This window comes from Mus musculus, chromosome 8 (assembly GCF_000001635.26).
Source record: "Mus musculus strain C57BL/6J chromosome 8, GRCm38.p6 C57BL/6J".
Taxonomy (NCBI): domain Eukaryota; kingdom Metazoa; phylum Chordata; class Mammalia; order Rodentia; family Muridae; genus Mus; species Mus musculus.
Genome location: NC_000074.6, coordinates 125,229,614 through 125,247,114, shown reverse-complemented (window position 1 = coordinate 125,247,114; position 17,501 = coordinate 125,229,614). Strand labels below are relative to the sequence as shown.

The following is a 17,501-nucleotide window of genomic DNA, read 5'->3' as shown; positions in this document are numbered from 1 at the left end:
CTGAGAGTCCTCACTCCCGGGACAGCGTGTTCCAGGGTCTTGGGAGCTATCTATCATTGTTTCTTCTTATCAGTAAGGAAAATGTCTCAAAGAATCAAACAAGCTGGGCCCCAAGACTGGTCTCTCCTATTCCACCTCAGGGTAATACAGAGCTCACTCTGAGTCTCTAAGGGGTTCAGCTCCTAGGAAGGGAGGGGCCGGGGCACTCCCTCCAAGGCCAAAGTTCACATGGACCAGAAGCGGGCTCAGCACCCTAGCAGTGTCTGTAATGTATCAGTCATAAAGAAAATCTGTATGATTGATACTTGATAATTAAAAATTATAACAACACCCCCAATCCCCTCTCAGAATTCTTGGCTGAGTTGGACTTTCTCAGGATCAGCAGTTCTGAGGATAATTTAGAGTGGGTTATATATATCAAAGCGTCTTTGAAAAGGGTCCTGTAAGCCCTCCTATAATTTGCCCCTCGAGCAATCTTTTCAGCAATTCAAATTGTTATTTATTTTTTTACTTTTGTAGATACCCCAACTGTCATTTACCCAGAGGGGTGACTGGTTTCCCCCGTGGGTCAGATGAACAAGAATCCACAGACGATGAACAGCCTCACGGCCCAGCTCTTCCCCTCCTGGCTCACACCCTTGTTCTTAAACCCTTGTGATCAGGAAGCCCTGTCCACACAAACTCCGAGGATCTGCTGTCTCTCTTGCCCCACCAGGCTGCAACAGACCAGCATCCTGACATCACCGCAGCCCCAGAAGCTGACCCTACTGTGTCCTTTAAAGGCAGCCTCCAGTCAATGCCGGTTGAGCTCTTCTCCCAGGTGATAAGGTTAGATTTGTTTTATTCCCGTAAGGCCCTTGTGGGAAAGACTTAGTCCCCAGTATGGCAGTACTAGGTGAGACCATACTTAGTCTCCAGGATGGCAGTACTAGGTGAGACCATACTTAGTCTCCAGGATGGCAGTACTAGGTGAGACCATACTTGGTCCCCAGTATGGCAGGTAACTAGACTGCCAGGTGCTGCCCTTAGAAGGGATTAATGCCAGTGTCCAATCTTACTCTACTGTTGGAAGACTGCTATAAAAGAGCAAACCTGAGACTCTCTGGCTTCCTGTACCACCACATGATTTGTTCTGCGTGATGTAATACCACTTAGTGTGGTAATAGAGCTACAGGATCCCTCACCAAAGGACACACAATGGGGCTGGCTGCCCAACCCTGCACTTTTAGACTCACTGTGAACCAAATATACCTCTCTTCTTTATAAAGGATTCAGCCTTAGGCACTTGGTGATGGCAAGAGAATAGAAGCAAATGCAAAAAAAAGTCTTGAAGAAGCTTTGCTGTGTCTTAGACTATAGTAGACAGACAGTGCTCTCAAGCTAGTGAGCAGAGCCAGAGAAAGAAGTCCAAATACCAAATGCCTGCCCATGCCTGAGCCCAGAATAACCTGCTAGGGTGATCCCCATGCCTCTGGGACAGCTGCTAGCCTTAAATGACCAAAACAGCATTTTATGAACACACATATGTGCACATGGACACATACATGCATATATGTGTTGAAAATGGGATCTGTCTCAATGTTGGGGTGACTTTCCTTACATCGTATTTCCTCTGTATTTTCAATTGTTAATTCTGTGCCAGCAGAGAGCTGGGTTCTGACAGGATTCTGGTACTGTCATTTCTATGGCTCATCACCAGGATTTTTATGTGGAAATGCTTATGCTTCCACACCTGTTCAGAAGATGAAGGTTGGGCAGCTTTCAATGCCTTAGGCAACCAAAGAGATGGACCAGGCATGGTCTCACTGCTGATTGGTTACAATAAAGCCAATAGCTGGGGCAGAAAGTATGGGATGGAATATCTGGGCAGTTACAGATGCAGGAGGGATACAAAGAATCGAAGGAGACAAGGAAGAAGCAGAAACAGGAGAGCAGAGTGGAGCAGGGAGATAAAGAGCTGGCCACATGCAGAGACACAGGACACGTGCAGAGACACAGGCCACATGCAGGGACACAGGCCACGAGCAGGGACACAGGCCACATGCAGAGACACAGGCCAGGAGCAGGGACACAGGCCACATGCAGGGACACAGGCCAGGAGCAGGGACACAGGCCAGGAGCAGGGACACAGGCCATGTGCAGGGACGAGCAGGGGACACAGGCCACATACAGGGAAACAGGCCACAAATAGGGGACACAGGCCATGAGCAGTGACACAGGCCACGAGCAGGGGACACAGGCCAGAAGAGTTAGGATAAATTAGAAGTGAGCTGTGAGCCTTCCCCAACTAAAGGCCATCTGCTTTAACTACATAGAAGTCCCTGTGCTACATTTAAGCTTACTTCAGGTGGGTCCTCAAAAACCCCACAACATGTCTGTCTGCAGGTGGGGACAGGTCCTTGTCTCCACTTTGGGTTAATCCTGTGGGGCAGGTCAAGGACCTGGCTGCTGTCCACCCCATGGAAGGTGGGCTCACCTCACTTTAGGCGTCTGGGCGGGGTCTGCCCTGTGGAAGGTGAGTTCACCTTGAGATAACAGACTTTCTTCTCCCTAGAATTCCTGTCCCCTACTTCAGCACCCTTGAGGTTCCACTGGGTCTGCAGGCCTTTCTGAGCCAAGATATTTTGCCTTTCCTCTGTCTTTTCCTTGTGGTTGCTGGCCAGGGTCTACATATGCTTTAAAATTCCCCAACTAATGCTTTAGGCTTCCGTCTCTTTCCCTAAAGTCCCTCTGCCTGACTTGTGGCCAACCACACCATGCCCATACTTGCTTCTCGTCTCCATTCTCCTCCCCACAATATTACAGCTTACCTGCCCTGGGGTTTTTCTTTTAAACACTAACAAATTGACTATAAGCTTTCATTATTTGAGTGCATTCTCTGTTCCCAAGCCTGTTTATGTCTGCTCTTACTTTTTTTTTTTTTAATGAGACTTAAGAACTCCAATTTCTCCAGTACTGTGTGATAGCTTTTCTGAGATGCCAGTGATGGCTTCTTTCCTTCCTTGTAGTTCTTTAATCAGAAGATCCCCTTTCCTGTATACCTAGACAGCATCATGTGACATATGCATACATACATGCATATACTTATGCACATGTGCACACACACACACACACAAACACACACACACACACCCCTTTTATTGGCCTCAGAAGATGCTCTGTAACAACCTCTCAGGCAGTCCCTCCAAATGATCCAACAACATTTCAAGCATCATTTGCCAGTCACCTCGTGGTCAGTCCTGCAGGCTTGAATGCCCGGGATAAACCCTTTCAGCTGTGTGGAAAGAGAGCCAACGTTACATTTCTGTCCTGCTCTCTCGGACCAGAGCCTGGTTGAAAACAGAAAGCACGACTCCCTCTGATGAACAGAACATTCTCATGACAACATCTTTCTAAAACACAGACCCAGATCGAGTCCCTGGCAAGATGTCCACCCATATGCACAGTGGGGACGTCACTCACTCCGTGCTCCGCATCCCTGAGGGCTTTTGTACACTGCTTCATTTCCCATAAGGATGGTTAGAACCTTGGATAGAGCATTTGGGAAACACCAACACTTAGAAGTTTTGAACTGGAGTTCATATGTCAGGGAATACATAATTATGGGTGTTTGGGTGAGCATTTGTTAACAGTATCAGGCTGGAACTACAGCAAGAGAAAGTCCTGTGAACTATTGTCATTCTGAATATGTGACACTTTGGGAAGCTCACTGAAGTCACTGCTAGGTGGGGTGAGCTCTGGTTTCAGAAATGTCACTGTCAGTGGAGACCCCCTGCAAACTCAAGCAGACAGGTTGCCCCTTGGGCCATATACACGGATTGAGAGTGATTAAATAACTAATTTCTCAAGTTGTCCTCAAAAGCCAGTCTAAGGGAAGAGCAGGATAAGACACTGGAGGCAACCAACCGAACAAGGGAAATCTCGTAACTAAGTAACAGGCCAACCATCACAAGGATTTGAAGGGTTTATGTTCAGACAGGAAGTCGTACAGCCTGGATTTCCAAGCCACTGCCAACCTCTGCTGCTGCTGCTGCTGCTGCTGGTTTTGTGTGTGTGTGTGTGTGTGTGTGTGTGTGTGTGTGTGTTGATTGATGGGCAAGAATGCAATCTGCCTGAGCTGTCATCTTGTATACTGTCCCCTGCCATAACTCAGCCAGCTCACACAAGACCCTCTTTTCCTCAGCCATATAATAAAGTGTCTGTAATAGCCCATCACCTTTCCACACACACACCTACAAATCTCATTCCTACAGTCAGGGTAAGACAGGTAACTGAGTAGACTTTTCTAGTAGCTGGCAAACCATCTGCATTTAGGAGTTGCCAGGCTATGACACTATCCAAAACCCTGCAACACACACACACACACACACACACACACACACACACACACACACTTATAATCCAAAATTCAATTTGCGCCCCAGGATGTCTGCTCTGTTGCTAGGTCTCATTACCTCTCCTACAGCTTGAGGTAAACCAGACGCGGCTACCACCGTGCCGGAGCTTAGTGGATGTGCTAACGCCTTTCCTTGGCTTCCTGTTGCAGTCACGGGCTCTGGGCTGTTTTCCAGAATAGTTCCCTTGCAAATGCATTCCAGGGATGCTCTATGGTCTGTATCTTTCCTTCAAAAATACAGTCTTCATAAAGAATCATTCCCTCAGACAAATGCCCGTCCGACACAGGAAGAGTCTCTCTCGCATCTATTTGAAATAGGTTCTGTGATAAGCTTCACTTTCCACACCCATGCTGAGAGCTACAGTCACTGTGTAAATTCCATTAAGCAGAGAGGCACACATTAAGACTCCAAGGGTGAATCTTTATTATACTGGAGAGTAGAAACATTCATCTAAATTCCACATTGTATGGTCACACCCTGAGTGGGTGGGCTTCTCTTTTAAAAGCATCCAGATGTCTGTAGGGGCAGAAGGCATCTGAATCATTTAGACCTCTTTAGGTCTGAGCAAGAAGCTAGTTGTCTTCAAGTACCCTGCGCTCATTCAGAGAAGGCTTTGAGATGCAAGTTTATGACAAATGTGTTCGGTTTTATTTAGTGTTCAACAGAACCAAAAAAAAAAAAAAACCAGAACCAAAACTTCTCATAGCAGGGGAAAGAGCCCGACTGCACAGTGAGAACAGGCCTCCCTTCCCCACCCCCTCCCAGTGTACATGAAGGACCTGGGAAACTGCCTTTTGTGTGGCAGGATTACTCAGGAGGGTTTGGGCTGCTTCCCTTCAACACGCCAGGCTTGGGCATCAATGTTGAGCAAACCAGAGGCCAGAATGGAGCTCAGTGGGTAAAGTGCCTGCAGCACAAGCAGGAGAACCCATGTAAAAGACCTGGTGTGCTGGTGTGCGCTGGGGAGGCTGAGACACAGAGGTCCCCCGGGGTTCACTGACCAACCAGTCTAGCCTTCATGGTCAATTCCAGGCTAATGCTCCTCTCTCAAAAAACAAGATATATGGTACCTGAGGAATGACACCCAAAGTTTACGTCTAGCCTCTGCACAGATACCTACACATACACACACACACAGACATATACATGCACACACATACATATATATATATGTACACATATATGCATACAAACACATATACACATATGCATATATACACACATATATACATGCATACACATGCATGCATATACATACATGCACACACATATACACATAACATACACACATATACACATACACGCACACATATGCATACAAATACATATGCATATACATAAATACATACATGCATACACATATACATACACACATATACATGCACACACATTCACACATATACATATATGCACAAATATATACACATATATACACATATACATACATACACATATACACACATAAGTACATGCACACACATAGACACACATACACACATGATAAACACACACATACATATATATGTATATATAGATATATATACACATATACACACACAGACATACACACACACACAAATTAAAATTGCACAAAACCAAACTTGAGCAGACCAGATTCCAATAGGACCTTCTGAGGAAAGCCAGTCGGTAAATGAGATCTACAGCATCAGACAGTGCCTGAACAGTTTCCCTCCAGGAAGATTCAGGGTCTGGAAGCAGTGACAGCACACTACCGGGACTCCTTTGAATAAGGAAGTACAGAGAGGAGGTGGAGAGATAGCTCAGAGGTTAAGAGCGCTCATGGTTCTTCCAGAGAACTCGAGTGAGCTGGGTACTCCCATCAAGCAGTTCACAATCACCCACAACCCCAGCTCCAGGGGATCTGACACATTCTTCTGCCTTCTGTATACCCCCATGTGTGTGGCACACACAGACATACAAATAAAAATAAATCTTTAAAACATTTTTTCTAAAAGAAGGAAGTGAAGACAGACCACAGCTGGGGACTCCCCCGCGGGAATAAGCTCCAAGACATCTGGGGCTAAGGATTCCGACTGGCGGAGTAAGGCGGACCTAGGAGAGGAGGACCAAGTGCCACCTGGCACCCATGTGTGCTCTAAGTTTTAGAGTATAGCACAAACCTGTGTGACCATGAGACCCTGAGAGCACCTTTTTCAAAGGTGAGCCTTTCCTGGAGTCTCATTGTTGCCATCCCAACCAGCACTACTTTGTTCTGTAGCCATGGTACCTGCAGCTTGCCTGGAGATGACGGCATTTAGGCTGGCAGAGCCTGCCCCTCATGAGGCACTGCGGTATGCCCCGGATGGAGCAGAGTAAGGGCCATTTTCCTTTCTTATACTGTACTTCTACCTTGTCAGGATCTGCCCGACTTATGTCAGAGAGATAAGGCCTGATTTGTTATGAATAGGGTCCCCATAAATGCACAAATGGGGGAAGTACTGGTGGATGGAAAAACAGATGCTCAGTATAGACAGACAGAATGGCATTAAACTATTAATTGGGAAGGAAGGAAGAGCAAGACAATGTGTGTGTGTGTGTGTGTGTGTGTGTGTATGCACACACATATATGTGTGTATATGTACATATGTATATATGTAAGACAAAGGTCTGCTCTACACAGCCAGCCTCTTGCCTGTTCTAGCCTGGATAGTTAGTCCTGGCTCACAACTAGCCTCTGGGAAACAGGAAGATCCTGTCTTTAACTGCCCTGGTCCTGTTGAGGAATTAGATGTGGCCTAGGTATGATGAAGAATAGAGTGCTATTCCATTTCTAGAAATGGGATGCCCTGCAGGGGTGGGGAGTCTCTCAGCTGCCAAAGGACAACAGTGTGCATTTGTTAGTGGAACCTGTGTTGCTAGTGTGTGAGGGTGTCCTTGCCACCCTGTGGTGACTGTGACCACCCTGCTGCCTGTTTATCCCTCAGCCTTTGCCAGCAAATGACAAAGAGTCTCCATGGTGGAAGACTCCAGGAGCCCTGAGGTCTGTTTTCTCAGATGCGCTGAGCTATGGTTAATTAATGGAGGAAGTGCAGATGCCCCAACCCTGGGCCCTGGAGCACAGAAAGTGATTCCACATTTTTCTAAAAGTACAGGAAACAGGCAGATCAGAGGCGCCAACTTCCTTCCCTGGGGCAGGTGAAGGAGGCTGGCAGCAGGCAGGGACATTAATTAACAGAAAAGGACCAGCAGGAAGGAGCCTCTCACTGGCTACAGAGGAAAGCCCTCCCTTACCCACCTGCTCCTTCCATTACACTCAGGGTCCAAGGCCAGGCTAGAGGGCAGAGAGCTCGAATTCTGGTTGGTTGAATGGTTTCTAAACCTATTTATGCCAATTGTACTTAAAATCCTAATTATATCATTTAGATATGTACCATACAAACCAGTGCAATGTTACTGTAAAAAGAAAAGTTCATATGCACATTTCTTTTAACGGAAAGCCTTGGAAAGATACAACAATATCGGAGAGAGGCAGAGAGGAGCTGGACCCTGGAGGCTGCTTTGCAAGTGTCTCTTAAGCGTTCTGTCCACTTTAAAGAGGCCACAACTGGAAACTGGATGGTAGCTTGTAGGTAAGGCATGTGCAAGAAGGGGCCCTCAAAAGCCACCCGGCAGACCCCTCGGAAGACTTTGATCCACTTGCTACACTGAATGATTAACAAGTGGATGTCTGTGTTTGCATAGTCTGAAAAAGAAGACTGGAGGGGCTTGTCGCGGGTGGACGGAGTCCCACACAGGGGAAGGGATGCAACAGAGATGGCTCAAGAGGACTCTGAGCAGATGGTAGTGATACATTCCTGCTCGCTGCTACCCTTAGGTCCTCCCTGGGGTCCAAGCATAGTCCGCTGCACCTGCCTGCACCAGAAGCTCTCGCTGCTGTGGCCAAAATCCTTGTTATAATTAACAGGAGAGAGAAAGGGTTCAGTTTAGCTGTTGGGCTCGGACAAACAGTTTCCCAGAAAGTAAGAGGAATGTAGACTTCCTAACACAGACATTGTTCCCATCTGAGATTCAGCAATGTGGCCCAGCATCAGCCTTTTCTCTCAGCTTTTGGTTTCCCTAACCTACACTTCCAAACTCTTCCACATCCATCCAGCAAACTAGTTCCAGGGTTTTAAGAGCCACGGAACCAAGGTCATTCACCAATGAACTGCTTGCTCACTCTCCACGTAGATTTTCTGTATTGTGACTTTTCAGTGCTCTGACCAGTGGGGGCGGGGGGGGGGGGTTGGGGTGGAGATGAACCTGGTAGAGGAAGAAATGGGGAGGAGATGGGGGTGCCACAAATCCCTGTGACTCCTTGAAGAGTACTGATCCACTGTACACAGTGTATGATCTGATGTGGCTCCCAGCATACCAGCGAGACAATACAAAGGACCAGAGGCCAGGGCTGTGGCTGCTTCCCTGCCTTCACAGACATCTATCTCCACAGGGGATTAGACCCTCCCCTACAGGCTCCCGGACAGGCAAGTCAAATTTGGCTAAACAACACAGGTTGCACCCTGATTTGCCCTTGAATACATAAACGTACCCTAATTGGCTAAAAGGCTACATATAAGTTCATGTAATAAATGATAAAGTTAGACCTGCACTCTGATGCTGGTCTACAGAGTCTGAATTCTGGGCAACTTTGTGGGCTCCGTCTCTACTTTCCCCCACTTTCTGGTCCCTGTTCTCACAGTGACCAAAGCATGCAGCATCCATCCTACGCAGTGTAAAGAGATGAAGGGTTTGTCTGGGCTCATTGATAAGAGGACTCAACACAGGGATGCTTGGCTTGATGGCCGTGGAATTTGCAGGAACAGATGACCATTCATCTTCTTACCTTGTGTTTTCGTTTCTAGTGTGTTGTTGTGGTAAAAATAGATTAGGAGAAGCAACTAAAGGGAGAAAGAGTCCATTCTACGCCACAAGTCAAGGCTATAGTCTTTCCCGATGAGGTGGTCACAGAGGCCAGGGGCTTGTGTTCGGTGGTCACGTTGTAACCACAGTCAACAAGCAAAGAAGGACGACTGCATGGTACCTACATCTCAGCTCCCTTTCTCTGCTGGTACAGGGGCGTAACTGGTGGTTGGCACCTCTCGCTCCCATAGGCCAGGAGGACATGGTAGAAGGAGTGGGAGGTCGGTTAGTCACACCATACCTCTAATTAGGGAGCAGAGAATGAACAAGGAGTAAGATCTAGATACAACACTCAGAAAGTTTGTCCTCGGTGACCCTACTTCCTCAAGGAGGCTCTGCCAGCTAAAGGTTCCAGCCTTCCCAAACTGTGCCACTCACCGGGGACCAAATGTTCAAATTAGAGAGCCTTTAGGGAACATGTCACATGCAAAGTACAATGGTCAGGAAGTAGAAAGCAAGACAAGGAGGGGTGAGAGACAATGTGTCCCCAAAGGCCACCCTCACCCCCTCCCACTATCTCCCCAGATTCTCAAAATATTGCCACCGGCTAAGGTCCAAGCCCTAACACATGAACTTTCAGAGGGATGTTTGTTGTCTAAACCATAACACTGCCCATTCTCCCTCAAACCAGGACATCCTAAACAAACAAACACAAAGAAAAGACAAAAACAACAACAACAACAAAACAAAAACAAAAACAAAAACAAAAACAAAAAAAAAACAGAGTTTCCCCTGAGCTATTTCTAAAGGCTCCCATGTCTCATAAAACTTTGATTAAATAAATTTGTCACACTTTCCCCCTTTGTCAGCCTGTCTTCTGTGAGCTATGATTCTGAGGTGACTGGGGAAGGGTGGCCCTGGCATTCTGGATGCCAGCCTCAGAAGAGACAAGGCTAAGGTGTCTGCTGTCTTTGCTGCAGGATTCTTTGCTTGCAGAAAGCAGTAGCGATTTTCTGGTTGCTAAATGTGTGGTGTGGGATACCTCTGTGGTGCGCCAGCTTCTCTCTGGCTTATTTTAGCTTGCTTGGTGGCAGCCTCTGGCTTGGAAAGGACACAGCTCAGAGGGAAGTCAGAGGGAGTCATGCTGTCCAGGGAACTAGGCAGGAGGGAAACTCATTAGAACAAGAAAGCAGCTGGCGTGGGCAGGCAGGCTACAGTCGGGAAAGAAAGGATCCCAAAGGTATTGGGGTCAGAACAGCACGGGCAGTGCCCCTTCAGTTCAGGAGCCTGGAATGCTGTTCCCTGCCCCCCTACCCCCTGCCCCAGCTTCTGCCTGGCTTCCGTGCAAGGTTGGAACCATCTATAAACCAGAGCCAACAGCAGCGTGAGACTCGGCAGAGAACTCCCAGGACGCTAGAAAAGAAAGGGCTCTCACAATCTGTGCACACGCATGCCTTAGCTGGGCTGCTGACTTCCTCTGGAACAAAGCGTCATCGAGCAAAGGGTTTTGCCTTCACGGACTCGGCTGCAGAATGAAGGTAATGGCTTTTAGCCTGGCAGGGACCTTCAGCCACAGGGCTGGTGTTCACTCCCTGAACAATGTGCCTCCGAAATGCGTATCACTGTGCTGGCCAGATAAGCAAGGAGAGGCTTTGAAACCGTTTCCCCCGTGGACCTCTGTAAGAAGCCCATGATTTGTCATGGAAGATTTGGATTGAAAAGCAATTGCCTGCCCCCAGGGTGTCATGCTTCAATAACAAACCAGTGTGGGGTGGCCCCGCACAACAGAGCCCTGCAAAGCCAAACACACCTGGAGCTGCAAAGCAAAGAAACATTTTGCCTCAAGATAAACACATCATTCCCCGGACTTCAATAGCCACCCCCCAGAAGCAAGACGGGAAGGCAAAAGCGCCTTCACCAGGGGACCCCTAACCGGCACACCTCTGAGCCTCAGGGGTCTAAAGCCTTCCAGCAAACACAAGCAAGACGTCCCCTTTGGTAAACCTTTCTCTCCTCAGGCACATGTCTAGTTCACTGCTCGGTTCTCCTCCTGATAATGGGAGCAAACTGGATTAGCAAAAGCTGTTTGAGATGTGGTCTCCAGAAAGGCAGAGACACAGAGATCAGCACGAGCTAGGCTTTACCGAGTGCACAGAGTCTGCAACTAAGGTGGCACAGGCTGCTCTGCTCACACACACCTCACCGTGACCATCTGAGCCCTCTGAAATAGTGAGCCAAAGATGTCCTTTCCTCTCCTGAATCTATTGGGCATTTGGCCATAATAACAGGAAGGGTCATTAATGCAACTAAAAAGTTAGTTCTGATTGTTCTCTCTTGATTTTTTATAGCCGTTGTTATTTGTGTGTGTGTGTGTGTGTGTGTGTGTGTGTGTGTGTGTGTATGTGAGTGTGTATGTATAGGTATATGTGTATGAGCTTGCATGCATGTTCATGTGTGTAAGAAAAGTGTGCACAGGGAGACCATTTGTGTGTGTATACATATTGAGGACAGAGTCAGTTGTTGTTTCTTTGTGAAACAGGGTCTCTCACTGCCCCGAAGCTCACCAGTTAGGCAAGTAGAGCAAATCCCAGGGACCCTTCTGTCTCCACCTCCCCGGTGCTGGGATTACAAACCTGCATGCCTATCATGCCCAGCCTATTATGTGGGTGCTGGGAATTTAACTCAGGGCCCCACACTTGGACAGCAAGCACTTTACCCAGTGAGCCATCCTCAGCCCATGTTGTTACTGGTATTGTTTCAGTGAATAAGAAAATATGGCCTACCAGCAGCAGAGACAGAGCCCAAGCAGAGAGACTCCAGGCTCAGACCTCCACGCTCTGCCTCTCTCACTCTGAGCACTCGAGTCCTGAGCCAAGTCCACTGCTTCATGTACAGACCTGATTTTAGGCAGGCAGACATTGCTTTAAACTCTTAGTCACTTCTGGAAAGTTATGTGCAATAATATCCATTCTTTTCTTTGCTGGAAAGCCATGATTCAGACATACACACCATCAGGTGACTACACCAGAAGACAGAACTCATCTCTCACCCCTCCCAGATTCTTCTTCCCAGCTACCAGGCAATGAGACTGGTCTCTGGTCCTATCATTTTGCCCCCCCCCCCCAAATCTATCATCTTAAGATTCAAGACACTCATGACCCCCAACAGATGCTGGTCTCACTAAACGCTAAGTGCTCACAACAGCTTCTCCATGGGGACAATGTTCCAGGACACTTCAGTGCACACCTGAGACCACAGAGAGCATCAAACCCAAGGAGAATAATTTTTCTTATGTATTTTCTTATGTACACCTGTGACAAATCTTGATTTATAAATTGGGCATGATCAGAGATGAGCAGCAACAAACACTTTAAAATAAAAGTTATAACAAAATACTCTCACCTTAAGAGCTTCTGCTGGCTGGGCAGTGGTGGTGCACGCCTTTAATCCCAGCACTTGGGAGGCAGAGGCAGGTGGATTTATGAGTTCAAGGCCAGCCTGGTCTACAGAGTGAGTTCCAGGACAGCCAAGGCTACACAGAGAAACCCTGTCTCTAAAAAACAAACAAACAAATAAAACCAAAAAACAAGAAAACAAAACAACAACAAAAGAGGTTCTGCTGGCCTCAGGCTCCTGGACGGGCTCATGGTTTGCCTTCCTGCTGCAACACTGGCTCCCTGAGAAGCTTTAAGGTATTTGGCAAGTTCTGCTGCTTTTCAGACAGCGCATTGGGTGGCACAGGGGTTTTACTTAAAGCCAACCCAGCTGAGGGACCCAGAGTGACACTGATAATCTTCTCATGGGGGACATGCATTCAAATATAGGACCAGGGACAGTCCTCAGACAGCATAGACACAGCAACCAGATGTTAAGCTGAGCACAGGGCACAGGTTCTATTAACATAACAGTTCTGGTCCCACTCAGGGGCAAGAGGCCCACGGACTGGCCAGGGTGCTCTCCCCGCCACCCTCACATCTTTCTGAGTCTTGGCAAAGATGAACAAGGCTGGAAAGTCAAAGAGAGATATTGTGAGCTGACAGCCACTATAGCCAACCTCGTCTCTAGCAAAGTGAGGACCTGAGAGAATGCCTGAAAGCCAACATGGAACTTGGAAGCCTCAGAGGGAAGGAGGACATGCATTCAGAGAAGCCCCTCTGGATGTGGGGTAGGAGGGGGTAGAAAGGGGAAAGGGAGGGGTGAGGGAGCCTTCTCCACTGGTCAGGGTCAGCCTCTGATGTAAAAAATAAATTAAGTAAAATCACGTTCTAATAGAAATGCACATTTGTCAGAACGTATCAGGCCAAGCAATAGGGCTTTCTGCTCTTTGTTTTGCTTTGATTTAGTGGAAACAGGAACTCCAAACATTAGTCATGATCTGTTTTTGGTGAAAATGGCATGTATACATGCATTGGAATCTTTGAATTTATATATAATACATTGTAACCTATAGGCTCCAGAGATACAATAAAATATATGATGTATAATGTATGGTCTGTATAACAACATATGTTGAGTAAGATACATAGTGCATACTATCTGTAAAAATATATTTACTTCCTCAGAATAATGGGGGGCATCTAAAGTCGGGTTAAAAAGAAAGCTAATATGCCAAGCTTTTCTTTTTGTTTATCTACATTTTAAGCTTCAAAAAGTTACATGCTATTTTGTTATCATACCCAAGAGTTATATTCATTTTAAGAACTTCGTGAGGGTCTATGGAAACACTCAGAGTTCTGTTTGTTTTTATCCCCAAACTGCAAATGATGAACCCCCCGACAAAGCCATACACACAGGACAAACCTCTTTCCATGGGCCTGCAGCACAGTGTGGTGAAAGAGCTGAGTGGGTGTCCCACTCCTGGAGCACCTGCAAGGGGGACTTTTCTTCTTCGGGGTGGGGTGTTCGAGGGACAGCCAGAGCAGCTGTCTGGGCGGCCTCTCCTGTGCTATGCACCTGCTCCTCGTCCTCTGCGTGTGGGCTGCTGCCTGCTTCCTGAAGCTGCAGGCTCTGCATTAGCAACTGACAAGTCTCCAAGTCTGCTTTCCACACTCTCCCAAGCAGCGGGCACCTGCAGCTACGACAGAGGAAGGCAGGCATGGACATTAGCCCAGCAATGGCTCATACTACTGATCGATGGTGTGTTTGTGTCAGGGGTCACTTCACACACACACACACACCCAACATCATTTTACAGAGACAAAATTTATCAACTGGGGGACACAGAGGGGCCAAACCTGTGTGTCTATGTTCATGGTGACATTCATGTGGGTCCTTCGTAACTGTCTGGTCAGCAAGGACACCCAGAATCTCACTTATGCTTCCAAGAAGAGCTACCCAGTGTGGCACATCCTACCCTCTATCCTGCCCAGCTCTGCCCAAGGCTTCTACAGGTGCCGTTCCACTACCTGGACTGTCATCCCTCATCCTCCCAGAAGACATTGTATCACCCCTGTCACCCACTGACTTACATATAGCCTAGGCCCAGGCCAGCAGGGATCTAATGTCATCTGCCATTCTGTTATGCCCAGCAGCACACACATACTTATGCATCCCACACAGAACCATGGTGTCACAGACTCAGCTTACACAGCCTGCTCTTGGGGGAAGCTCTCGCTCTACCATGTTGCTAGACATCCAGGATGGATCTCTGAGCACTGTCCAGAGTGTGCTGGGAGGTAGAGACTGGGGGATCCTTGGGGTGTGCAGAGCAGAGAGTCTCATGGAAATGGCAACCTCCATGTTCAGTGAGTGAGTGGAGAGAAATAAAGGAAGACATCTATTGTCAACTTGGGCCAACCCCCAAATCTTTTCTTCTAACTTCTACATGGCCATTATGGCATACATGTGTGTGCATGTGTGAGTACTCACACACATACACAAGCATACACCAACACGTACATGCACACACATACACACCAATGCATACACATACATATATACACACCAACAGATATACATACACATACACATAACACATACATGCACACACATACGCACTAACACATACACATGCATATATATACCAATGCATATACATACACATATACACACACACTAACACACACATATACACCAATGCAAATACATACACACTAACACATACACCAAAACATACTTTCCCTTTTTGTAGAATTATTTATTTATTTAATGTATATGAGTACACTGTAGCTATCTTTAGACACACCAGAAGAGGGCATCAGATCCCTTTACAGATAGTTGTGAGCCACCATGTGGTTGCTGGGAATTGAATTCAGGACCTCTGGAAGAGCAGTCAGTGCTCCTAACCACTGAGCCATCTCTCCAGCCCCAAAACATACTCTTCATTGCTTCTCTTGAGCCTTATTTTTCCCCTTCCAATCTTTCTTCTTGCTCTTCAAGTTCTAATAAAGGTACTCAAGAGCCTGTATTTCTGTCTGAGAAGTTCCCTAACCATATCCACACAAGTACATTTAAATCTTCAAATATCAAATATTTTAAATATTAAAAAAAACAAAAACAAAACAGAAGTTTATTTCAAAACCCTTACGCTATCGGAATCGCTGATCTTTAACATTTCCCAGGCCTGCAGGACTGATTTCCAGAATTTATAACTGCATCATCCTGCAGACTTAATGTAGAGTCTTGGTTTCTATCCTGCTCTTCTCTTTAAACTGAAGATACTCACTAGTATGTTTTCCAGTTTGGGACCCAACACAGTCAAAGTTTCTCTGTGGCCCCTGCACCCCAGGAGCCAGTGGGGACCATGGGGTCTCTTAAGGCTCCCGGGAAAGAGGTCAACAGCTTTCCTCATTATAACCTGTGCAGTGTCACAGTAATTGGTGAAATATGGCAGTCTCCTATATGAGTGAAAGTGGGACTGGTCCTGAGCTGTCTCTAGAACACACTCACCAAAGTCTAGGTGCCAATTTCAGAGGTGCAAGCCATGCGGCAAATCACATATGTGGGTGTAAGATGGTAGTGTTCCTTGTGGGCTATGTGACAATTTCTTCAAGGGTTGAGTTTCTGAGACATCTGCTCTTTGCATCTGTTTATACTAAAGAAAGTCATATTTGGTTGTATGGGGAGATGCCTGCTCTTCCTGCCCAGGAGAGTAATTGGGTCATTAACAAAAATTGCTCCACCAGTGACTCAGAGCCTCTGACCCTTGTGAGGACAGGCTTGATATTTTGAGCTGTAGTAGCTCAGAGGTCCGGGTAGAGAGCTGGGCCCCAGCACTGCCATCCAGGAAGGAAGCCTACGGGATCAACAGAGCGCAAGACAGAGTATGACCATGCTCTGTTGGAAATGATGCTGGCATGCAGGGATTTGGGGAGGCAGCCTGCCTCTCTACTGTAGAAGTAGGAACATCCTGGTCATAGTGGCTCATGGGTGTGACCCCAATACTTGTGAGGCTGAGGCAGAAAGATTATGGTGAATTTAAGGCCAGCCTTGACTACATATGATTTCTGGACCAGCCTGGGCTAGAGTGAGACATTCTCTCAAAACAAAAAACCAAAACCAAAGCCCTGGGAACCTGAATTCTAACACAGACACCTGAAGTTTCAGTCCTTGTCACCAACCCATCCCTCCTGATATACTCTCTTTTAAAGGAGTTATCTTGTTCTCTGGAAACTTAGAAATCTTCAGGTTCTTTTACAGCCCCACGATGAAGGAAAACATCCACTCCAGGGGACAAAGGTGATGCTTCTAAATTCTCAACAAAGCCATTTGAAGCATGTGTCTGTATTCTTTCTATTCCTTGGGCAACTAAAATCTCCAACAGAGTGGAAAACACCACTATTACAAATGTTTACATTTTATTCTTTGATTTAATTTATTTTTTATTAATTAAAATTTTTAAATTTATTTTACATGATTGGGTGTTTTGTCTGCATGTGTATCTGTGAGCCATGTGTATGCCTGGTATCAGCATAGGTTACAAAAGGACATCCAACCCTCTGGACTAGAGTTACGGATGTTGTGAGCTGCCTTGTAAGTGCTGGGAATTGAACCTGGGTCCTCTGCCAAAACAGTCAGTGCTCTTAACCATGGAACCATCTCTCTAGCCCTTTCACTTTCTAGGGAAGAAGTTTAACCTGATTTTAATTCATGTGTCTGTGAATGCACATAGAGTCTAGAGGTCAGCCTCGGGTCTCTCACTAAGCCTGGAGTTTGCAGCTTGAGCTCTGATGGCTGGCTGGAAGTCCCAGGGATCTGTCCTTCTCAGCCTTTCTAGTGCTGTGATTTCCAACATGCCCCAGTCTA

General features: G+C 46.8%; 1 protein-coding gene across 6 annotated transcripts in view; it reads right to left on the bottom strand.

Annotated features, from left to right (window-relative positions):
• Disc1 (disrupted in schizophrenia 1) overlaps positions 1–17,501 on the bottom strand; it is a 216,377-nt gene that overhangs the window by 18,029 nt on the left and 180,847 nt on the right. For 4 of the 6 annotated variants that reach the window (XM_011248388.3, NM_174854.2, NM_174853.2 and 1 more), the window contains one exon: positions 14,058–14,331. The exons of the other annotated variants lie outside the window; for them this stretch is intronic. In XM_011248388.3, coding sequence (XP_011246690.1) covers positions 14,058–14,331 — 274 coding nt within the window. The remainder of the gene's footprint in view (positions 1–14,057; positions 14,332–17,501) is intronic. 6 annotated transcript variants of the gene reach the window in all.